This window comes from Ochotona princeps, chromosome X (genome assembly GCF_030435755.1).
Source record: "Ochotona princeps isolate mOchPri1 chromosome X, mOchPri1.hap1, whole genome shotgun sequence".
NCBI classification, from domain to species: Eukaryota; Metazoa; Chordata; class Mammalia; order Lagomorpha; family Ochotonidae; genus Ochotona; species Ochotona princeps.
The window spans coordinates 31117897-31143173 of NC_080865.1; the positions used below are offsets into that span (position 1 = coordinate 31117897).

Sequence of the window (25277 nt, forward strand, 5' to 3'; positions counted from 1 at the left end):
CTGATTCACTCCCTAAGTGGCCGCAACAGCTGGAGCTGAGCTGATCTAAATCTGGGAGCCTCCTCCTTGTCTCCCACGCAGGTGCAGGGTCCCAAAGCTTTGGGCCATCCTCTTCTGCTTTCCCAGGCCACAGGCAGGGAGCTGGAAGGCAAGAGGAGCAACCAGGGCATGAACCATCACTCATATGGGATCCTAGCTCATGCAAGGTGAACACTTTAGCCACTAGGCTACTGTGCCAGGTCCGAGTCTTCGTGACTCTTACATATCATAATCATGCATGTCATGATTAAGTATTGAATGGAGGCTGGCAATCTTGGTGTAGCAAGCTAAACTTCAGCCTGCAGTGCTGACCCAGTCTCCCATGAGAGGGCTGGTTCTAGTCCAAGCTGCTCCATTTCCCATCCTGCTCCCTGCCAATGGCCTGAGAAAGCAGCAGAGGATGGCCCAAGCAATAGGGTCCCTGCCAGTTGTGCTGGAGGTCCAAAAGAACCTCCTGGCTCAGGCCCTGCACAGTAGTCTAGTGGCTAAATCCTCACCTTGCATGCACCAGGATTCCATATGGGCGCTGGTTCGTGTCCTGACTGCTCTACTTTCCATCCAGCTCCCTGCCTGTGGTCTGGGAAAGCAATCAAGGTCAACCCAAAGCCTTGGGACCCTGCACCCATATGGGAGACCTGGAAGAAGTTCCTGGTTCCTGGCTTTGGATTGGCTCATAAGTCTTTAAAAAAAGAAGTGATGATAACTGCTTATTAGAAGAAGTGTTGATAAAAGCAGTTTAGAATCATCAAGTGAGCATAGATTGGAGATTACCTAAAATGTCTAGTTAAAAAAAGAGCACCTCTGAAAAGGTCATTGGCAGGAGGACATGGGCAGTGCCCTCTCCTTTTCTTCTCTGTCCCTCTCTCTCTTCTCTCTTATTTATTTATTTAGGAGAGAGAGCTCCTCCACTGATCCACTCTATATATGCTCACAGTGGCCAGAGCTGGGAGCCAGAAGGCAATCCAAGTCTCCACATGGATGACAGAGACCCAACTCTTAGCCACCACTGGTTGCATCCCAGGGTGCACATTAATAGTGGAGCCAGGACAGGAACCCTGACAGTGCAGTGTGGGATGCTGACTTCCCAACTGGCATCTTAACCGTTAGACCAAGCCATACACCTCCTGTTCTTTTCAAATCCCCCGAAGTGGGGCTTTTAGTAGTAGTTTTTCCCAGCTGCAGTTCATACAGCAGCCCTAATGCCGCTGTGTTTATATGATGCCCTTCATGATGTTCATGGAACGTCACAAGTTCCAGAGGAAATGTTTCCTCTTGGTTTTATCCTCCATTTCCTTGAAAGTTCCCTCAAGCTGCCTTAAAGGTTGCATTTGAGCATCCAACGTGACACTTAATAGTCCAGTACACAGTAGTGTGTCTCTTACGGTCATGATGATTCCTACACAAAAGAATCTAGAAAAGCCCAGCAGAATATGCGACATGAAATGAATTAGTTACTCATTACAGCAAAGACAGAGTGTTCATTGGCAGGGAAAATTTGTGGCATGCTGCGTTGATGTAGTGACTTCCTGTGGCAGGTTATTGTCTGTCACCTTGGTTGAGACAGTATTTCAATGCTCAGAGCTTGACATTCTGGCAAATTAAGTACATGCCATTTAGGAAAATATTTCTGAAATAACATTGTAATTAGCACTTCATGGTGATATTAAATAGAGCCTCTGTACATAAGCAAAATTTCTAAGGATATGTGGTTTACCTTTGCTGTATTTTTGGTTCTCTTCTGGAGCTTTCTTTTTTTTCTTTTTGCTTCCTAGTTCCTCTTTCCTCCATCCCTAAGAACTTTAAAGAAGTAACCTCCTTTTGTCATGACTTGTCTCCTTCATGTGGTACCTCTGATCCACTATCTGCTCTGATTTGTTTATTTCGTTATTCTCTGCTTTGTTCCAATCATAATACCGATTCCTTCTATCTGAATGATTTCCATACTTGGGGATAAAGCAACATGGCTTAAGTTAGATTCCCGTATGATTGTTTAAATCATATGAAAAAAGCCTATAATTTGCTTACCTAATATAAAGTTTCAAATGTGCATGACTAAGTAGAAAGCATGTCAGCCTAAGCACAGGGGGAGAAAAAAGCAAACATGTGGACAGAGAGACACCTGGAGGATTCTGCTACTTATTGCAAAAATTCGGGCCCCAGATCATGGTGCCACTAGCTGTCACTCAACCTGCTTGTCCTCAGGAAATACTGTACATGGAGAGGGCCTTAGCACTAGTACTTGTCAGTGCTCTAGGGAGCCCCACAGTTGTTTCAGTTGACCATCTTTATGAAACTTATTTCCCATTTTTAGTTTAAAATCTCAGACTTCTAGCACTTTACTACTCATGCATGTGTGGATTTAGAGTGAAGTCATTAGATACTAACCCCATTAGTGTCTGAAAAATGGAATGATCCATAGCACAAAATTTTTCTAAAGGAATCAGTTAAATGTAAGTCAGTTTTAAGTTTTAATCATATGAAATGGTATTTCTAGTAGGCTTCAATTATCATCGGACCATGATAGGTGTTAATAATTAGATTCGGCGGTGTTTGGGATTTTGCCAGACATGTATGATGTGGAACAGCTTATAGGAACTCTGCTGTGGGCACTCGACCAAACGCTCGTCCTGCAATTTTGTTTGTTCTTTCTTACCAGGGCATTTTTATGCTACACAAGCACCTTTTATATTTTTTTTGAAGTTTTTATTGAGATAGTCATAAGTTGTTCAATTCAAAGTCTGTCAAATGGTTTAGTACCTTTGGTTTTTTAACTCAGTCAGTATCATGACCATTTCTGCTTGACAACTGTTAAGAATTTCAGCTTACTTCTCTTCAAGCCTCAATCTCTTCAGCTCTAGCATGGATGATAGCATTAGGGTGAGAATGAACTCAAAAAAGAAAAGTTAAATAAGAGAGTTCAAATAAAACAACTAAAGATTCAATGAAAGAAACTAGGGGAAAAAAGAATTATAAAGGAAACCTATGCGAAGCAAGGTGATGGAGTTCAATACAAATTCTGAAATCAGTAAATTAGAAAAAATGGGGTGGGGGAAGAAATGCATAACATATGTAAGCAAAACAAGCTATAACCGCATATAGGAAGGCCAACAAAATGTACCAAATGAATAATTAGACAAAATGATTTGTCGAACTTGCTTCAAAATAATTACACAAGTTGGAAGATACAAAGGTATGAAATAGGATTGGGTATAAGTTCAAAATTGTTAAGCCTATGTGATGGGCACATGAGAGTAACGCTGTTCTGTCAGCTTTTGGATGCATTCTATAGAGTTTTAGATAATTTCACAATTTAATTGAGTAATACATGTAACAATGAACTGGTATCAAAGTGTTGCCGAAACGTGTAGGGTTTTTCCCTGAGGAAAATTTCAGCTTCACCATTTAGGAAAGGAGGGGAAAAATGAATATGCCAATCACCCTGAAAGTAACTTAAATCTTAGAATGATCACTTCTGTACTTTCCACCTATACCACACCCCAGCTGCAGTGCCAGACTCAGTGGTTTCTTAGGAGAGAAATTCTGAAACTTTCAGGAAACAAATCATTACTGTGGTCTTCGAATTGTCTCAATGCATACAAAATCTCTGCCTTTCACTCTGGTTTATTTTAAAAATTATGACCCCCCAAATGAAAATTGACTTCGAATAGGAAACCATGTGCTAATTTAGTTTATATAAGTGCAAAATCCTAAAATATTTGAATATCAGGGCCCGGCACGGTAGCCTAGCAGCTAAAGTCCTCGCCTTGCACATGCTGAGATCCCATATGGGCACCAGTGCTAATCACAGTGGCCTCACTTCCCACCCAGCTCCCTGCTTCTGGCCTGGGAAAGCAGTGGAGGATGGCCCAAAGCCTTGGGACCCTGCACCTGCGTGGGAGACCCAGAAGAAGCTCCTGGCTCCTGACTCCTGGCTTTGGATTGGCTCAGCTCCAGCTATTGTGGCCACTTGGAGGATGAACCATCGGACAGAAGGTCTTCCTCTCTGTCTCTCCTCCTCTCTGTATATCTGACTTCCCAATAAAAATAGATCTTTAAAAATATATTTGAAAATCAGGTGTGGAATTATGTACTGATTTTTCCTCAGATACAAACATAAGTCAAAATTGGAGCTTTTATTTATCTAAATTATCACTAGCTCAGAGGTGGAAAACCTAAATTACTGTACTAGTACATAATTAAAATACATTTTATAGGACTGGAGTTCACCATTTTAGTAAAGAGGAGATAGTCTGACCTTGACATGTTGTGTGTGGGGCCAATGTGTCACAATGTATTAAACTACCTCCTGTGCTACCAGCATCCCACGAGTACTGGTTCAAGTCCTGACTGCTCTTCTTCTGACCCAGGTCCTTTTTAATGAAGCTGAAACAGCAGCAGCAGATGGCCCAAGTGCAGTGACCTCTGGCTCATGCATGAGGCCCAGGCAAGGCTCTGGGCTCTTCGCTTCTGCCTGGCCAAGCCCCATCTATTGCAGCCATTTGGGGAGTGAACCAACAAATAAGATTCCCCTCTGTCTCTCCCTTTCTTTCTTCCCTGTCACTCTGCCTTTCAAATATATAAATCTTTCAGAAATTAAAAAAAAAATGCTAGATCTGAAACCAAATATTCATGTCATATCTATATGATTTAGTGAATATATTCACACATCAGGATCAAGATAACTTTAGTGGTGCTTACTTTAAGTTCCATAGCCTTTAAGCTTACTTTAAGTTCCATTTTTCTGTAATGGTAAGTCATTGAGGAATTTGAGGTGGGGGTGTAACCTCTTCTGGTTTCTCTATTAGGATTATCCTGGCTTTTGTGAACAGAAAGGATTGTGCAGGGAAATTTTGGAAGCAGGAAAGCGAATTTGATGGAGATACATGGTGACAATTTGTGTTGTGTTAGGAGTGAGCAAGATTTTAGGTTTATATCACAGGTAATCAGGAGAATTTGTTGAAGGATCATATATGAAGAGAAAGAAATTCTATTAAGAAGGAAAGAGCCGAAAAAGATTTGGAGAGTTGAGGATTATGTTAAAGATATTGCCATCAAAAACAAGGAAGACTAACTGTCCATTACACCTGAAATAGAATCCAATCTTTTTTTTTTAATTATTTATTATTTAACTTCAGTAATTACATTGTATTATATGACACAGTTACATAGATACTTGGGTTCTCCCCACCCCTCCCCAAACCCTCCCACCATGGTGGATTCCTCCACCTTGTTGCATAACCACAGCTCAAGTTCAGTTGAGATTTCCCCATTGCAAGCGTATACCAAACATAGAGTCCAGTATCTTAAATAGAATCCAATCTTTAACTTGTTGATACTGAAATGCTTGATACCAAGAATGCTTCTGATTTCATAAGTTTTCAAATTGTGGGATATATGCTGAGCACTACTGGTTGAGCATCCCTATTCCCCAAATCCAAAATCAATCTGCTGACTCTTCCGTTCATGCCTCTCCAGCCACCCTTCGTTTTTCTTCTGTCTTGAATTCATGGAGCTAACTGTCAGGACGCTGGTATATTTTGCTCTTTATGTTTGAGTGCTTTAGATTATAGGTCAGCAAACTGTCTCTAAAGGCCTAGAGAATATATACATGTCTTTGGTTTCGTGGTTGTTGGTTTCTGTTATAATTACTTGACTCAATGATAACCATTATAGGACAAAAACAGCAAAAGATAATATGTAAATAAGGGTGAGGATGGCAGAATTTGATTCTTGGCTGACCAGACCAGGCTGTAGTTTGTCCCTGGTAAAGAGAATTTGGTGCAGTTCACATCTTTTTATTCAGGTTCTTCCTGGAGGACAATCTGGCAAATAAAAATTGAAAACCTTGATGCAGAATACTCTTTACCATGCAATGTTACATCTAGAAGTGATTTCTAAATCATTGTGAATGCGCACAAAGGCTGAAATATCATGGGGCTATAGAAGATCAAATGTCCAACATAAAGAGGTTTATGTAGTAGGATTTGCATCATACATTGAAGGCTATTCAATAATGAAGAACAAGAGTCAGCAAACTATAGCCCTAGGCCTGTTTGATAGTGAGAGAGAAACCGAGCTCTCCTGGGCTGGTTCCCAGTGCCCACCACAGCTGGGGCTGGGCCCAGTTGAAACTTGGAGCTGGGAACTCAAACCAGGCCTCCTACATGTTTTAGTAATATATTTCGCGACTAGCTTTTATAAGTGCGTGTTTGCTGGAACATAACCCACATTTATTTTCCCACTGTCCTGGCAAATGTGGCAGAAGCCATGCATCCTGCAAAGCTGAAAGAGTTTATTTGGCCTTTTAATGTGACAATATGTGTACTGTGATCCGAGTTTATGTATGTACAGAAAAAGACTGGAAAGAAATTTGCCAATGATTTTTCATTCGTTTTTTGTTTATTGTGTAAGTTTTCTGTAATGGCCATATATCATTTTCATAACAAAAAGGTTTTAAATAATCTGTTAAAGCTAGTAAGATGGAATGTGAACAAAAATTAGCTAAAAATTTACTAAGTCTAAGAACTTTTAATTTTACAGGTAGAAAAAATCATAAATAACAAAGCCTTATTTTCTGTGCACAACCGTACAAGTAGCATCCATTTCATATTTCAGCATATTATAGTTACATATGCAACCATTATCTGAGTTCTTACTCTGTGCTGTTTGCTATGGGAATCCTGTGGTAAATTTAATTTATATTCTGAGGATTAATCTGAAAGTAGCAGTAGGATGTGATTAACAGATGTGTATAGTGAATGCCCTTAAGAGGTGAATGAAGGGACTTTATTTATTTACTTAATAAATTTTTATTTTGAATTTTGAATTGTGTGGTACAATTTTGTGTAGGCTGGGATTTCCCCCCCAAACTCCCACCCCCCGTCAGATAATGAAGGGACTTTAAAAGCTTATGCTCTGATTAGGAAATAGGTAGCATCTAAATAGAGCAACTGCTTCAATTTTATAATCTATCAATTATAGTATCAATTATGTGCAGTAAAAATGAATTATTAATCTGAGCAGTAATCATAATTAAAGCCAATTTTGACTAATCATTTAAGTTTAAAATATTATTTAATGGTTTCCATTCAAAAGTATTACTAATATAAATTGCTTTCTGTAGAGATACTTCTTAATCCTTTGCAGTAAGGCACAATACTTCTGCCTAGCACAGTCCTTAGAAGCACCTCAAGCTCACATTGCAGTAGATGCTTGTCAGGATGCTGAATTAGCACCAGAGGCAGGATCCAAACCCAAGCACTCTGATAAGGGATGCAGTGTCAGCCTCTGCACCAAATGCCCACCCCACAAGGCCTGCATTGTTCATCAATGTAAGTGTACAGTTTTCCATGCAGAATTGAAAGTTCTATCTTGGATACTTAATTTGAATCCAAGATCCAAGTTGACTTAATTTCAATCATTTTATATATAGTAGAGAGAGAGAAATGAGGAATGAGAATCTGAATCTTCGCTTCCTCTGGCTCACCCCCACCCCATGGCTGCAGTGGTCGGAGCTGAGCTGGTCTGAAGCCAGGAGCTTCTTCTGGCCTCCCACATGGGTGCAGGGACTGCTGCCCTCCCAGGCCACAAACAGGGAACTGAATCAAAAGTGGAGTAGCTGGAGCATGAACCAGCCCCCATATGGGATTCTGACACCAGCAGGTGGAGAATTAGCCTGTTGAGCCACAGCACAGGTCCCAGGATAATTCCTTTAATTGGGCAGTATTTTTTTAAAGTTATTTGCTTCCATTACATCATTTATAGAACATTGCTATATAAATTTGGTAAAATTTTATTAGCAAAAGCCTTGACTTTTCATACAGTACTTGTAGCACATAATGGACACTATAGTTGGCTCAAAAAGAACTGTGCTCCCATTCCAGAGAGTTCTTCCACCAAGCATGTTCTAACTTGATGATTATTTGTTCACCCAAAAAGTGAGTCCAGGTTGTTCTTGGTGTTCTCTAGAGTCTCTTCAGGTTATGCGAAATCCATGATTTCATTAAATTCTTACAAGCTATGTGATTAACGTGAGATTTTTGTGGGTTCCCCACAGGTAATATATGTTATATAAAGCCCTTTTCTCTAGCTCTTGAAACTGCTGTCCTTTGGTTAATTGCTCCTGCTGCAGTAATCATGTTCTGAATATTGACATCCCTTTAAAGATAGTTACCATAGCAAAAGGACCTTAGAAGAATTTCGATAAGGTAGTATTAAATGATGAAATGGAGTAAATGGTAGCTTGACTCCTCCTTTTCCAAAGTGGCTTCTCACATGTTCCTTTTTACTCGTTAATAACCCATGGATCGAACTACTTTGAAATTTAGATTTTTGAGCTTGGCACAGTGGCCTAGCGGCTAAAGTCCTCGCCTTGAACGCCCCGCAGGATCCCATATGGGCTCCGGTTCTAATCCCGGCAGCTCCACTTCCCATCCAGCTCCCTGCTTGTGGCCTGGGAAAGCAGTCGAGGACGGCCCAAAGCTTTGGGACCCTGCACCTGCGTGGGAGACCCGGAAGAGGTTCCAGGTTCCCGGCTTTGGATCGGCACGGCACCGGCCGTGGCTGTCACTTGGGGAGTGAATCATGGGACGGAAGATCTCCTCTCTCTCCTCCTCTCTGTATATCTGACTTTGTAATAAAAATAAGTGAATCTTTAAAAAAAATACAAAAAAGAAATTTAGATTTTATCAACTAGGAGTATGAGTTTTTATGATCCTTACAAGCTTTAACCAGGTTGATAATCAATGTTAATAAACAATAAAAATTTAAATAGTTTAGTTTTATTTAAAGTAGGAAGAATTTGTGCTTATATTAAAAAGTTTGTTGCGATATCTGTCTTCTACACAGTTATAAAACTTCCTTATTACGTGTAACCGTAATCATCTTGAGAACATGTCGTGAATGTGTGTGTAAACATTACAAAGGGCGGAATACCACATGTTCATGAACAACTTTTATTTTGCTAGTGATGACTAGTTTCAGTTCCCTTAAAGGCCCATATAGTTGAGAAATACCAACATCTGTCAGGGTTTTAATATAGCAACATTCATTTTATTGGTTGTGAAAATTGTCTGGAATGGTGAGGAATGGGTGAAAAGAACAGTTTAACAGGATTTAACTATCAACAAATCTGTTTTGTTTTCCTGTCTGGCCTCACTACCTATCAGCTACATTAGTGCCTTGGTGCCCCTGCTGGCAGGTTGCTATTTCTTTTGCCACAGGAAAATTGTCCAGCCTCTTTTTCTAGCATTTTCAGGACCCGCCTGACAGGAAATTTTCTAATTGCCGGAACAGCTGGTAGGAGAAAACTTTACTGGGGCTTGGCCCTTCCTTTCTAACTTAAGTTTTACCGTAAGTTGCAAGTTCCTTTATCACCGTCATGGTTTCGTAACCATGTTAAAATTTTTGTCTTTTCGTGTTCGCTCTATACAGGTAAGCTTTGTTCAGCTTCTTCTAAATGTTTTAGTTGGAACTTGCTTTAATACTAATTAGTTTTTATATCTTACATGTTCTTTTGAGAACCTTTTCAAAATTCAAAACCAGTTTTGATAGAACCTTCAAATAATAATATTTCTGTTTACTAAAACTAAACCAGTTATGTAAAGATACGTTTCAACTCCGTTTTTTCACTTTACTTTTACATTGGATTTTTTTTGCTGGAGAGTAATTTTTATCTTGCTAGTGTTTGTAATTTTGTGTAATAGCCAACCGAATGACTCCCAGTATTAAACCAAGCATGAAAAGAATTTCAAAGTTACTAATATTTAGGGGATTAATTTAATGTAAGTAATATTTTGTTAAGTAGTAAAATGTGTTATTTTAAGAATCAAAAACCTAATAATTTTTTCTTTGGAATTATTGCCGTTGTGAAACTTTGAAAGTTGTTCAGCGATTTTGTGTTAGTAACCTTAAGCAAATAATTTTATCTGACTTACAATAGGCACAATTTTGAAACAACTGCTTTGTTAAGCTAGAACTAGCAATGGTAATTTAAATTTAATCTAAAATCTTGCCAAAATCAAATTTAATATTTCACTGTGGGAATTGGGCTTTGTCACAGCTTTTTAAGGAGAATTAAAATTGCTGATTGGAATAAAAAACTGCTGCTTGCCCCAACAATTGAGAGTGTTGGTTTGGAGACCTGGCAATGCTACCTTTTCAAATGTAGGTTTGAGAAGTTGCTTATGACACACTCTAAAACAATCTGGCTGAATGGAAAGTGATGTACATATTAACCATTCCATTATCAAATAAATATGTTTAATCAAATTGTAATCTAGGATAACTTAGAATGAGCTTTCTGACCATGGCCCAAATAACCAGTGTAATTGTGTGTCACAGCCAAATAATTTCTGTGTATGCTGACCATATTTTAAAAAGTTAAAATATATTTTTAAAATAAACTGTATTATGGAATTAATAGATATCTGCATAATGAGTGACAACTGAGAATTATATTTAACCGATAAAGTATGCATTTTTGATTTGTAAGGCCCCAGAAGCAGCTATACATCTATGGTTAGAAAACACTTATTTACTGCCTTTTTTTCCTGAAGAATATTTAAATACTTTACTGTAAACCTCAGTAATAGTTTCTGACATTCAAAACAATTTAGAAAATACAAATGCCTCAAGAATACACTTCCTGACTCAAGGGAGGGGAGGAAAAAGGAAATTATGTATACAAGGCAGGGCATAATGCCAAATGTTGAATCATTCTGTAAAATCAGTTAATATTGCCCGGTTTGTTTTCTTAATGTTACCATGTTACAGTATTAGTTTCCTATAACTCAGACAGCATTTAATTATAGTCTCATTTCTCTAATCCTTTTTACATATTAGTGTCAAAATTGTATTTTTCCTTCACAAGCTTGAAAAGGAAGCATTCCATTTGTCCATACTAATGGATGAACCTTCAAGTCTATATAGGACCCAAGGACGTTTTGTTGATCCTGGGAAACACACACTGTGGCTTTCTATGTACCCGGAGTAATACAAAAAGAGCCACCTGTCCATGGGTTTCCTTTTGCTGTTTTGTAATGTCTAAACTGATTTTTTTTTTCTTCAAGAGTTCTTAAAATTTTGTTTTATTAATTGTGCTGACTTTGTTTCACCTACCAGGTAAATAGATACTCAAATAATAATCCTTGAAATTCCAGTAAATTCCTGGAGGACTGGCATTGTTTTTAAAAATTATTTCTTTGGAAGGAAGGGAGAAAACAAATGAGCTAGATCTCCACAAATAGCAAGGGCCAAAGCTATCAGCTGAGAACTCAACTTAGGTCTGTCACATGGGTGCAGGATCCCAACTATTCGAATTATGTCTACTGATTCTCAGGTCTGAGTTAGTAGGAAGCCGGAGTCAGGACCCAGAGGTGCGTATTGTCGAACCAGGCACCATGAGCACCCTAACCAACATCATAACTGCTATGCCAGATGCCCACCCCAGGGGCAGATACTCCTTATGTTAGTGTCTCTAATACATAGCACAGGACCATGTCCATAATTTGAATAGCCTTGTTGCAAAAAGGACTGCTATCAGTAGGGTGTGTCATAAGTCAGAAGCATGTGCCATTTAAAATATTGTTGTGTTGGAGCCAGCATTGTGACACTGGTTTCCCATGTGGGCATCAGTTTGTGTTCTAATTGCGTGACATCAGATCCAGCTTCCTGCTAATGCTTAAAAGCAGCAGAATTAGTTTGGTCCCCTGCCACCCATATGGAAAGCCCAGATGAAGCTCCTGGCTTCTTCCTGGCCTGGCTCTGGCTGTCATGGCTATCTTTGGGTATAGCAGGACATGGAAGATTAGGCTATCTGTCTCTCCCTGTCTCTAACTCTTTCAAATAAATAAATAAAATTCTAAAAATGAAATACAGTTAAAGTACTATTGTTACAAGTAAATACTTATTGCACAACAAAACATAAAATAATATACAGAGAATATAAAACTTTTTTCTCAAGATCCTAGCTGCTTCGCTGTGTACTTATGGGCAAAACCATAGTTTTCCAACCTGTTAAGTTGTAGTTTTAGTTTCCATGTGGCAGTTTTATTTCAGGAACAAGTGATTAGGTGACACAAGATACATGTGTCACATGCACATGTCAGTCTGTTCTTGGTTCTATCAGTGCCTTCAGAAATTTGATTCCCTTCTGCATCTCTCTCGTTGGATTCCATTTATGAGCTAGAAGAGCACATTGCTGTTTTTCCACCTGTTGTCCAAGATTGCCCAAGCATTAGTATGATGTCCTAGTTGGACCTCAGATTCATTTCTAAATCCTCATGAGGCAGTGAGGTGTGTGTGTGTGTGTGTGTGTGTGTGTAAATAGAAAATTATAAAAAATGTTATGTCTACAAGAAACAGAAAAATGTGCTCAGGATAAAACAGTGAGAGGTTTTGGGAACTAGGGTTTATGTCAAACTTGTCACAGAAACGAATCTCTCTACCCCCAAGAAAATTTTCTGTGCTCTGGTTTATAGCCTCAAACACATTTGGAATGATCACAACACTTTTGGGGGGCAAGGGTAGGGAAGTAGGGGAAGATGCTCTTAAAAAGAAAAGAGCAGGCATTTGGCATAGGGGTTGAGATGGCAATTGGGATGCCTGTATGCTATATGAAAAGTCTAGAGTTTGAGTCCCAGCTCTGCTCCTGGTTCAGCATCCTGCTAATGCAGACCCTAGAAAGCAGCAAGTGATAACCACTGTGGCAGCCCTGCTTAGCGTTCCCAGCTCGGACTTCAGCTGGTTGCAGGCATTTGGGAAGCAAATCAGTGAATAGAAGATTGTGTGTGTGTGTGTGTGTGTGTGTGTGTGTGTGTGTGTGTTTGCCTGCCTTCCTGCCTTTCAAATAAGTTTTTTAAAATAAGGGTTTTTTTTTAAGGACTGAGAACACTTAATCTTATTTTAAAATAAGATTTACCAGAATAAAATAGTGTGAAGATAGGAACTCTGAGTGGAGACAGAGGGATCGACATTGTGGCAAAAGCAATAAAGCCACTGATTGCGAAGCTGACATCCATGTTGGAGTGCTGCTTCAAGTCCGAGCTGCTCTACTTCCTGCTAAGGCACCTGGCAGAGTAGCAGAAGATGGCCCAGGTGCTTGGGCCCTGCCACCTACATACTAGGTCATCAGCCTGACCTCAGCCTGGCACAGCCCTTGCTCTTGTAGCCATTTGAGCAATGAAACAGCAAGTGAAAAATCTTGTTTCTCTTTCTCCTCTGTCACTGTGCCTTTCAAATTAAAAAAAAAAAACAAACAAACATTTTGTCTAAGTGGAGACACAAAATAGTGACATAAAGGATTCCACTCCGGACTAGTAGAAAGAAAAGCACTGGGACATAGATAGAAGGACATTGTCGAAGAAATGTTAGAATCCTCAACATTACCCACTTTCCAGTAGCCCTTGACCCTTTGTACCCTAATCAACTAAGTAAGATCATTGAAAAAAAATAAATAAAATTATTTATTTAAAAACATATGCATCTTCCTTACTCCACTGCTATCTTTACCACCTAAAATGCCTACTTCTGTTGTCTGCTTACTGTTTCGTGTAGGCTTTTTTTTTGTTTGTTTATTTTTATTTTTATTACAAAGTCAGATATACTGAGAGGAGGAGAGAGAGAGAGGAAGTGGAGCTGCCGGGATTAGAACCCCGGCAGCCATATGGGATCAAGGCGAGGACCTTAGCCACTAGGCCACGCTGCCGAGCCCGTCGTGTAGGCTTTTAAACCATATATCCCCATCAGCCTGAAATTCAAACTAGATTTTGAGTAGGGAATATATTTTGTCTGTGTTTTCCACATCCTAATGGTTTTAAAGGATCAACTACTAGGATGCATTTGAAATTACTTAAGGTCAGAGTGCATCACCAATAAAAAAATATTATCTTAAGTAAAAAAAAAATCCTCATAAAATAAAAAATAAATAAAAAAGAATCCTCAACAGATTTGTTAAAATATAGATTCTTTAGAAAGGTTATACAGATTTATCACCCATGTTGCATTCTGAAAGAAGGCTCCTTTATTTCACTAGAGTGGAATTTCAGAAATGCAAGCACAAAATCCTAAAAGCTTCCAGAAAGAAAAACAAGGTCACTATGGAAAGGTGTAAGCTGGCCAGTTCATTAGCAGTGCTGACTAGAAAAGAATGGGCCAGTGATATCAAAATCTGAGGCAAGATATTTTTATTCTAGAATATTTTTATCAAAATGAAATATACAGAGATGAAGATAAACTCATACAGATGTGTGAGGTTCAGAAAGTTTACTGCATGTCACCTTAGGAGTTACACAAGAGTAATGTAAGAGAGAGATGAGATTGAAAATAGTGAATTCAACCAGAACTGAAGAGTTGCCCTGAGAAGATAGCTGTGCAGCAGGCCCAAAAAAACACCTGTCACTAGGAGCGTAGGAGGGGTCCCTGCAACCCAAGATAACTCTCAGAATGTAATGTGGTCCCTAACTTGCGTCTGCATAGTCTGTGAGGGCACTTGAGAAAGAGTCACAGAAGATGGGAATTTACATTAAGTTATTGTGATGTGGACAGTTCTGCCCCCTTGTGCTATTCAGATCCAGAACCTGCTCTGTTAGGATCTCCTGCTCCATCTTTTTGAGAACTCTTCATAATTCCTTATATTACCAACGTTCTAAGGGTATCTCAGATAACATTAGTTTAAGCGTTAGGAATATAATAATAATAAAACTGATTACTTCAGTTTGTATAACACATTTAGATTCTACTAAGAGTATTAATGCACCTAGAACACGATACATTGTAATCAACAAAACAGAGCTGATCATCATTTTTATTTGATGGGCTTATGTTTCTGGTTTTACATTGTTTTTGGCTGTCACATATAGTATATGTGTCATGTAATAAGGTCTACTTAATCATCTAATCTCAACCAAAATAAGTAAAATTCTATGTACATGTGTGTTTTTCTCTGTGTTCTAACACCCTTCCTCAGATGTGTTCAAGTTTCCATTATCTTCAAAAATTCTTCTCTTAACCCAGATACATTTCACTGTTCAGTCACACTGAATAGTCTTTTTCTGTGTCTGATCTTCCATCCAAATGCTAATTTTTTTCTGGTTTTGTGTTTTGGAGTAACTCCTTTCTTCTCTCTCAAATCCCAGATTACTCTGGGACAGAAAGTGCTCCAAGCAGACGAAGCGGCAGTGTGCTTACTAAAGCAGCTGTATCAAGCTCACAAATCTCATGTTTACCCTGGAACCGTTTTCAACTCTCTCCCCTCAGTGAACAGATATTTTTTTGATGTGGCATTATTCCTGCCTGATATAATCACATGCCAGAGCACTACAAATTGAATGTTTATGTTCACAGTTGTTGAACTCTGCCCTCTCCCCTTTGAAGTACTTATTGCAATGACTTTTAGTATGGAGAATGAAATAATACTTGGAAAGACATTGCGATAAAATCACATTAAAGTGAAATAGGCGTACATAGTGAGTGGTATGATTCTATCCAAGATTTCACTTGAAAATATATTTGCTTGATGTATGTTTTCTGTTCACATGGTGGGTCTATGAAAGGTATTTTCTTTATGTCACATTTAAGGATTTTAATATGGTATACTGTATTATTAATTTCAGGTAATAGAAAGTAGCTCTAACTCTGTTTTCTCCCCCATTTACCTCAATAGGAAGAAGGCAGTATCAAAGAAATTGCAATCACACATCATGTGAAGGAAGGGCATGAAAAGGCAGATCCTTCCCAGTTTGAGCTTTTAAAAGTATTAGGACAGGGGTCATTTGGAAAGGTAAGTCCTGTGTGCATGCTGTTTAGAAGTTGCTTTTATAATTCATATACATTTCATACACGTGGGGAAACACGTTTTATGAAATGTTACCATTCTCCCTACCAGTGACATTTTCTGTTTGTTTATATTTTTCATTATGAGTAAGTGTAGGATAAAGAAGAAAGTCATTCAAAAGTATGCTGGAAACTTGAGTAAATTATGGCAATATCCACTTCATACTCAGTTTATCTTTAAAACCATGACTTGTCTAGTTACACCTTGTGATTAAAATTCATACTATATTTTTTGATACACTGATCTGCTTTTGAGCCTGTGTAGAGTTGGAAGGCGATACTGTAATACATTATAACAGTACGTCTCAGGTCTCCTTTCAGGATACCCTAATGCCCGCTTGAAATGGGTCTGCTGCGATAGCATAGTCCTCACCTTGAAAGCACTGGGATCCCATATGGGCACCAGTTCTAATTCCAGTGGCCCCACTTCCCATCCAGCTCTCTACTTGTGGCCTGGGAAAGCAGTCAAGGACAGCCCAAAGCCTTGGACCCTGCACCCACGTGGGAGACCAGGAGGTAGCTCCTGGCTCCTGGCTTCAAATTGGCTTAGCTCCAGCTGTTGCAGCCGCTTGGGGCATGAACCATCGGATACAAGATCTTCCTCTCTGCCTCTCCTCCTCTCTGTATATCTGCCTTTCCAATGAAAATAAATAAATCTTTAAAAAAAAAAAGAAATGGGTGAGTGCTCCCAAGGAGTTGTTGGTTACTGGTACAAGTATGAACTTTTTGCATTTATGACTTACGTACTTTTAGAATCTTTTAAAAATTTGTGTTCGTTTTGTTTGCAAGTCAGAGAAAGATTGATGTTTCATTTACTGTTATACTTCCCAAGTGCCCGCAACAGGCAGGAGCCTTAGTTTGAGTGTCAGATGTGTATGAGAGCAGCCTAAGGACTTGATCCATCGTCTATTGCCTCCCAGGGAGCTCAGTAAGAGAAAGCTGTATCAGAATTAGCTTGCCAAATGCCCACACTTTATGGCTTGTCTTTAGATGAATGCCAGGCTTGCACTGTGTTCAATAACACCTGGATTTTTTTCATATAAAAAGATCTTCCCAAATCACCGAATAAAAATTGTTTTCATAAGATGCAACATCGTTGTCCGTTTTCTTCAGGCAGTCCTTGCCCCCTCTTCCAGACATTCAGGACAATGCAGTGTGAGAAGTGCAGCATTATAATTCCTGCTACCTGCTCTGTCTAATGCATTTCTCAGCAAGAGGAAGATTCTAAGATCACATTCGACTTTCCCAGTGCAGTGATTCCTTATGATACAGTGTTTTGAAAGATTCACAAATAACACCAATTTAACTCTGATATGTATTTTATTGGGCTGTTTAGCAATTCTTTTATTTTTCAGTGCCAGTAAGGTCTGCATTTATTCATTGTATTTCCCAATGATGGAGAAGGGTTGGGGAGAGTCAGCGTGTGTGTTATAGAGCAAGTAGAAGATTAAGAAATCTCAGCCATTATCCATGCCTACAGTATCAGGATACACTTAAATAGTAGATATGATGGACTTAGGACTGATTGGGAGGGACTATACTGTTGTAATGACATGGGGGAAATTAGTACGGGGCAGGGATTTGGGGAGGAGGGAAGGGAAATCCCAGAGCCTAGGTAACTAACTATATCATGGAATAATACAATTAATTAATTAATATTTTTTAAAGATTTATTTATTTTTATTGAAAAGTCAGATTTGCAGAGAGGAGGAGAGACAGAGAAGAAGATCTTCTGTCCGATGATTCACTCCCCAAGTGGTCGCAACAGTCAGAGCTGAGCTTATCCAAAGCGAGGAGTCAGGAGGTTCTTCCAGGTCTCCCTCACAGATGCAGGGTCCCAAGGTTTTGGGCTGTCCCTGACTGCTTTCCCAGACTACAGGCAGGGAGCTGGATGGGAAGTGGGGCCACTGGGATTAAAACTAGTGTCCATATGGATCCCAGTGCATTCAAGGCAAGAACTTTAGCTGCTAGGCTATTGCACTGGGCCCAATAATATTTGAAAAATAAAGAGTTAGTATTCAATACAACACTGTCAACCCCAAATAAACTTACTCAAGTGATGGGCCCACCAAAGCCCAAAGGTGCTTAGTCTCCTGCAGTTCAGGACGGAAGGGAAGGGACCAGTGAAAAAACAGATACAAACTTTTCTATCCTCCTTCCCCATAAATTTAGGGTTCCACACACACCTTTGGTTTCTAGCATTTGTCTGTTTCCTATCAAGCAGTGTGCTTGTATTCAAAGTGCCCTTCTTGATCTTCAAACCCTGCTTCTTATGGAGATGTTCCCACTTGTTTTTCTTCTTCAGATACAGAGTAGATTTGACCTATCCAATTATGCAAGTGTCTTAAGTTTCTGCATGAATCATTTTAAGACGTAGTCTTGACTCAGAAGGTTGGAAACAAGAGGTGGAGGCTTCCTATTTGCTTCATAATTTTTGCATGAATTCTTTAGTTATAGAGACACCCCAAGAATTAAACATTTATATATATGGGTGGGTAGATTTCCATTTGTGGGTAAGGTTTAGAGAAGAGAGTAGGACACGAGTCTTAAAGGTGGAAGATAAAAAAATAGGATAGGGGAAGGTGAAGATGAAAGTCAGGATTATTTAAGATCCTCATGTGGGGGAGGGTCCCAGACCCTATGGAATTGTACTATACATTTCAGAATAAAAAATGATCTGTGTATCATGAAGGTGATTTCCTACCCAACCCTCCAAATGTATGTTTCAGATCCTTTGCCTGGTGCAGAACCTTACATCAAAGATAATTTGACTATTTTTCTCTCAATACTAAAATAGTTCTATAAGCAATAAAACTCCAAAAGAACACAGAGGACTCGGCACGCGTACCCTAGTGGCTAATGGCCTTGCCTTGTGTGTGCCGGTATCCCAAATGGGTGAGTGCTGGTTTGTGTCCTGGTGGCCCTGCTTCCCATCCAGCTCCCCGCCTGTGGCCTGAGAAAGCAGTCAAGGATGACCCAAAGCCTTGGGACCCTGCACCTGCGTGGGAGATCTGGAAGAAGCTGCTGGCTTCGGATCAGCTCAGCTCTGACCGTTGTGGCCACTTTAGAAGTGATCCAGTGGACAGATCTTTCTCTCTGTTTCTCCTCTCTGTAAATCTGACTTTTCAATAAAAATAAATAAATCTTTAAAAAAAATAGAGAAAACCCAAAACATGTTTACATAAATGCAGCCATTTAGTCAAGTCCCAGATAATACAGTCACTAAAGGGAAGCAGCATTTGTTGCAGACAAGAACCCAGCATTAAACACACTGCCCAGTCCACTCCATTGCATATGTCTTGTTTCAACAGAGTGAGGTAGGTTTGCAAAGTGACCTCTTAGTCACTAAAGGAAAACCTCATTTTTTTTTCTCCTTTAGTTACCACATACTAATAATCACCAACATAGCAGAGCAGGACACCATGCAACAGGCTGTCACATAGGGGTCTCCCTGGAAGCTAAGATCTCGGGAAAGTTAAAGGTTTTAGTCCTTACTTCATATTTCTATCCCTGGGCAATACAGGATGGGTTCAGGGGTAATAGTCTTAAAACTCATCGTTGTCAGCTCAGTTTTTACATACAAACACACTGTTGCATATGGGCCTGGCCTAATCTAGTGAAAGGTAGTTCTTTTATGTGAAGGAAAAGTCTTATGACCTAGGAACAGGCAGTCCTAACCATGGCTTACTTTCTGGGTCTTTTTCCTGCCTTGACCTCTCTTTAACTTCTCTACATCATTTTTTTCCTGATTAGAATAATTTTCAGTCTTCTAGTAGAATGAGATCAAGTCATGGGGCATTTCATACCCCATGAAACATTTTCAAGATACAGGAGGATTTAACAAACAAACAGAAAGCCTGTTGTAGTTGACAAAATGAGGCAGTCCAATAGCTTATGCACTCCAAATTGTTGCTGTCCATGGTAACACAAGCAAGAGGTATTCCTGGAGCAGTATTCTTGTGCAGACTTGGAGTTGTTGCCCACTTATCCCTAAGCTTGTTTGTGTGCCCAAGAACACGGTGCAGGGACAAGGGCCTTAAGTTAAAAGATACAAAACCAAAATGTTATATTAAAGAAAAATTAAACTGCACAAGGCACATTGATTACACACCATGCAGTTGTCATCCTGGAGAAAGTCAGACCCAAGATACAGTTATCCAGGGAGCAAATAAGTAGATGCACTGTGCATCAAGGGAGAGGTGATGAGCTGAATAGTAGCACATCTGTGGCTGTTCCACTAACAACCCTTTTTGCCAGACATCACAACACATTACTAGGGACAGTTCCCAGCACCCTATCCCAGGATTGAGTTATGAGCAAACAGGATGCAGAAAATCCTGCCTTACTCCTGAGATATCCCTTTCTACAGGATGCAGGGGTTTAGGAGAACTGCAACCAATCTCTGCACTCTGGCAACTGAAGCATTATTTCATACCCTTCCTTGAAAGGAAAACAACTTCCCCATCCAGGCTCCTTTCTAAAGCTAGAGATTCTGAATGCGGGACTGCCAGTAAAACATGTAGGTTTTAGAGATGTCTCCTTTAAAGTCCACACTTGCATTTGGATAGAGAGGGGTTGTAATTCCTTTGCCTCACTCCTTCTTTTTTTTTTTTTTAAAGATGTATTCATTTTATTACAGCCAGATATACACAGAGGAGGAGAGACAGAGAGGAAGATCTTCCGTCCGATGATTCACTCCCCAAGTGAGCCGCAACGGGCCGGTGCCGTGCCGATCCAAAGCTGGGAACCAGGAACCTCTTCCAGGTCTCCCATGCGGGTGCAGTGTCCCAATGCATTGGGCCGTCCTCGACTGCTTTCCCAGGCCACAAGCAGGGAGCTGGATGGGAAGTGGAGCTGCCGGGATTAGAACCGGTGCCCATATGGGATCCCGGGGCTTTCAAGGCGAGGACTTTAGCCGCTAGGCCACACCGCCAGGCCCTCACTCTTCTTCTTAACAGGAATGAAAAGGCTATGCAGCTGAGATAATGACAGGGCCAGCTGCCCCCTCCTCACCCTTTCCCTGTTTTCTCCATTCTTTGCTTGATGCCTGCTCCTTGAAACTTTCTGATAGCAAAAGGATAGCCCCCCTCCCCCCACTGGGGCTCAATTCTGGGCTGCAGGGAGCAGTGCAAGGCTATGGGTCTCTTCATCCTCCAGGAAGGAAGGCCCTGGCTTGTGTCGGTCTGCTGAGCCTTCAGGGCCATGAGACCACCAAATACTGATGCTCTGATGGAAGTGACACTTCTTATGCTGTTGTGGCAGTTTGCACTGCTGGGCGTGGTGATCTGGAGCTCCCCAGTGGTAGCTCCTGTGTCCTTTAGCTCTGCACTTCTGCGTATTCTTCCACTCTGGCGGCCTTTAACTCCTGATATGGAACACCCCAACAGGCCAGGTGCCACAGATGGTTATGGGTCCTTGGCAGAGCTTTTAAGATTTGTTTATTTTTATTTGAAAGGCAGAGTTACAGAGTAGAAAAGAGATAGGAGATCTTCTGTTCTCTGGTTCACTCCCTAAGTGGCCATGACAGTTAGAGCTGGGACAGTACAGAGCCATAACTTTCTTCCAGGTCTCACACATGGGTGCAGGTGCCCAAGGGCTAGGGCCTTCCAATGCTTTCCCTGCCCATTAGCAGAGAACTGGATTGGAAGTGGACCCACTGGGACAAGTACTGGCACCCTTCACCCTTCACCCTTCACCCTTCACATTCACCTTGTTCAAACTCAAGAAACCCACTGTGTTCAGCTTAGCCTGCTGCACGGAGATGTCCTCCGTGGAACTGAGCACAACCCTAGAATGTGCAGTGGCAGGGCAGGAAGCCAAACCTCATGAACCACTGATGCCTACTTGGTGCAGCTGCTGTGCCTCATCAGCCAGCCAGGCCATGCCCTTTGGTAACTTCTGTACCACCGTGGTATAGCCACTTGCAAACTGCTGCTTGGACACAGAGCCCATTGCTGCCAACTGAGCCCATGTCCCCAAGGCCCCTAGCTGGGAGGCTGCAGGCTCCAGAGAAGTCTGGAGGCCTTTCTAGCAATTCTTGGTCTACAGAGACAATTTGTTACAGTAGCCAACTTCTTTCAAACCTAAAGCACTGCTGTTAATCCAGCTATACACTAAGTGTCCAACAGAGCATAATGGTTGCAAGCCCTGAGTCAGCCAGACTTGGATCCATTTTATTTTGTTTGTTTTCATCCTACTTATTCACTGTGTGTGCTTGAGCAACTTACTTTACCTCTTGACATCCCATTTTTGTTTTCTAGCCAGTCATTAAATATAAAAGTTGGCAAGTTTTTTTTGAAGATTAATATTTCTTGAAAGGCAGATTTTATAGGAAAAGAAGGAGAAATAGAGAGGTCTTTCATCTGCTGGTTCACTCCCTAAATGGTCACAGTGGCCAGAGTTGAGATGATCTGAATTGGGAGCCCTTAGCTGCTTCTGGGTCGCCTGTGTGCAGCAGCATCCTGAGGCCTTGGGCCGTCCTTCACTGCTTTTCCAAGCCATAAGCAGGGAGCTGGATGGGAAGTGGAGCAGCCAGGACTTGAACTGGTGCCCATATGAGATGTTGGTACCACAGGGAAGACAATTAGTGTGCTCTACCATAGCACTGGCCCCTGAAGTTGGCAAGCTTCGATTCTAGACTTACTGCCATCTCCTCTACATTGTCTAGTGCTTGATTTACTCTGTGCCCACTGTCTTCATTATAACTCATGTGCATGCAATGTAACATTTATATCTGCAGTCCAGTTTGCTCCTCCAGACTCTGGACTCCATGTGGAGCTGCTTGATTTTCTTTCCATTTGCTTGTCTCAAAGGTGCTGTAAATTCAGCACGTCTAAGACCAAACTCATGACCTTCCCATGCCCCTAAAAGCTGTCCTGTTTCATTTTTCTCTGTCACTATGACTGGCATCCAGTTAAGCAAGCCAGAACTTTGAAGACATTTTTGACATATCTTTATAGTATCCCACTTCCCTGCCCTAACTGTTCTGATCTGTGACTGAGTTGTGTTGCTTGAGTAAAGATTTCTTAAATTATGCCTGTCCTTTCCTCCACTGCTCCTTCCCCAGAGTGTGCTGTCACCATTTCTCTTTGGTGTGCTAAAGGAATCTCATAATTCTATATTCCGAATTTATTCTTGCCACAGTCCAGCACTCACATGACGGCCAGCATGATCTGATCTCATGTACTCTACCACCTTTGACCCATCTGTCGTATCCTTCCTGCACTTTCTGATAAGGACAGATTCTTCAGATTTCTGGAAGTTCCTCATTGAGACTCCCAACTGTCATTTCAACAGCAATTCATGCACTTTTCACCCTCTCTCTTCAGGCCACATTCATCTTCGTTTTCAGTCTTAAAGCACGCCGGGCTCGATCCCGCTAGAAAGCCTTTACACGCCTTTTCATCGAAACACTGGCCCACCTGCACACCTTCCTCGGGTGATTAGCTCCTCTTGTAGCTCTGGTGTCAGAGAAGCCTTTCTACTACCCAGTCCAGGTCATGGTCCCATGTTAGGCTGTTAAAACACTATGCACAGCATCTTCATGGCACGTAACCATAATTTTGGTTTTTCATCTGTGTAATTATTTGTTTATTGACTGTCTCTCCTATTGCCTGTATGACCCTTGAATAGAAGTGCCACCATGCTTTTTACTGTATCTCAACATCCTGTCAGTAGTGTAGTTCCTATCATGTATTCTGGAGAGAATTAGCTATAGAGTAGTCGTAAAAATTAAATGATTAAGACCAAGTGAGTAATATCTGGTATTAAATTGTATTAGCATGCCACTGGATAAGGCCAAATATTTTAGTCTATTTTTATGCAATATATATTCAGGAAACACAATATTTAAGTTCCTAAGAATTAACATGCTGTTCTCTTTATTTCTTTTAAAGTAATTTTAATACTTTACTACAAATAGCAAACATTAAAAATAGTGACTCCTTTCTTACTCATCATGAAAAAGGGGCGGGGGAGGGGGAGAGAATGGTGCAAGCCCAGAAAGTTTGGCCAGCCTTGCCCTGCCGAGAATAGCTTTGTGGCGGAGAAAGGTCGGCGATGCTCCCTGGGAGGAAGGCCCTGTGGCCGCTGGAACTGCTGCTGCTCCTGCTGGCTTCAGCAGCTCTCCAGCCAGAGGGGACACATACAGAACACCCTGAGCAGAAGCACAAGGCTGGGTGCTCCCTCTGTGACGCAGGGCAAGTCGTTAAGCCCTAGGTTAGGCAACAATAAAATAGACATTGCGTTGTAGGTGTGCCTCCCAAAATTGCCATACTGTATTACAAATGTGTATGAAAGTACTTTGCAAACCAAGAAGTGCCAAAAATATTAGGAGAATATTTTTAAACAACTGTTTGAAGTTTAGAAAATGTTTCTTACAGAATGGAAGAAGCTCGATTAGGGAATCTTCAGGCTGAATAAATATCAGATAAACGTTAATTAATCCCACATATTTAGAATCTATTTCTGCTGAAAAGTGCTATGAAGCTCTGAATATCTGTAACATTTGAATGTTGTTCACACCTTGTGCCTGTCCCAAGGGTGTTTTTCTTTCCCTAGATTGGCCAATCTAAGGCTGAAAGAATCTGAAGGTGGGGCTTGGGGCAAGGGGAAGGAGGTGATCTGAGGAGAGCAACACCTCTACATCCAGGTTTTCGGGCATGCACCTCCTCACTGTATTTGGAGCCCTTGCTCACTGTTTTGGCACAGTTTTTCAAAGTGAGAAAAACTACCTCACCCTAAAATCAGTTTAACGGATCATTCTTAGTAGTAACACCCTAGCCTGCTAACTCGATTGAGAATGGGCTCTAAAGTGAATTCTTGCTTATAGTTCCTCCTCTCCTTGCCATCTCTAGCAGCTCAAGAACACTGCTACAAAACACTGGTTCCGGGAACAATTGAAACTCGGACTCATTGAGTAGATCTGTTTAAAAGTTTGGTAGAAAAGATCATGGACTTAATGGTCAGAATGCATGGACAGTATTAATTGGTACTCTTGGAGTCACATTATAGCATGATCATGACTTACTTAGAGGAAAAGCTATTCATTTTGCATAAATTCCCACACACTGTGATTTGAGAGCAAAAATATTTAGAAAACTCAGTATCTCAATAACATACACAGTGACAGAGAGAAAGAGAGAGAGAGAGAGAGATTTTCCTTCTGCTGGCTCACTCTCCAAATGGGCTGGTCCAAAACCAGAAATCAGGAGCTTCTTCCAGGTGTCCCTTGTGAGTGCAGGGGTCCAAGGACTTAGTCCATCCTTGGCTGTTTTCCCAAGTCACAGAAGGGAGCTGGCTTGGAAATGTAGCCACTGGGACCTGAACCAGTGCTCATATGGGATGCCAGCACCACAAATAGAGGCTTAGCCTACTATGCCACAGCACTGGCCCCTACTGTAAAATTT

General features: G+C 40.8%; 1 protein-coding gene across 4 annotated transcripts in view; it reads left to right on the top strand.

Moving 5' to 3' along the window:
* RPS6KA3 (ribosomal protein S6 kinase A3) overlaps positions 1 to 25277 on the top strand; it is a 102894-nt gene that overhangs the window by 37213 nt on the left and 40404 nt on the right. For all 4 annotated transcript variants that reach the window (XM_004587809.4, XM_058658446.1, XM_058658444.1 and 1 more), the window contains one exon: positions 15701 to 15817. In XM_004587809.4, the coding sequence (XP_004587866.1) occupies positions 15701 to 15817 (117 nt within the window). The remainder of the gene's footprint in view (positions 1 to 15700; positions 15818 to 25277) is intronic.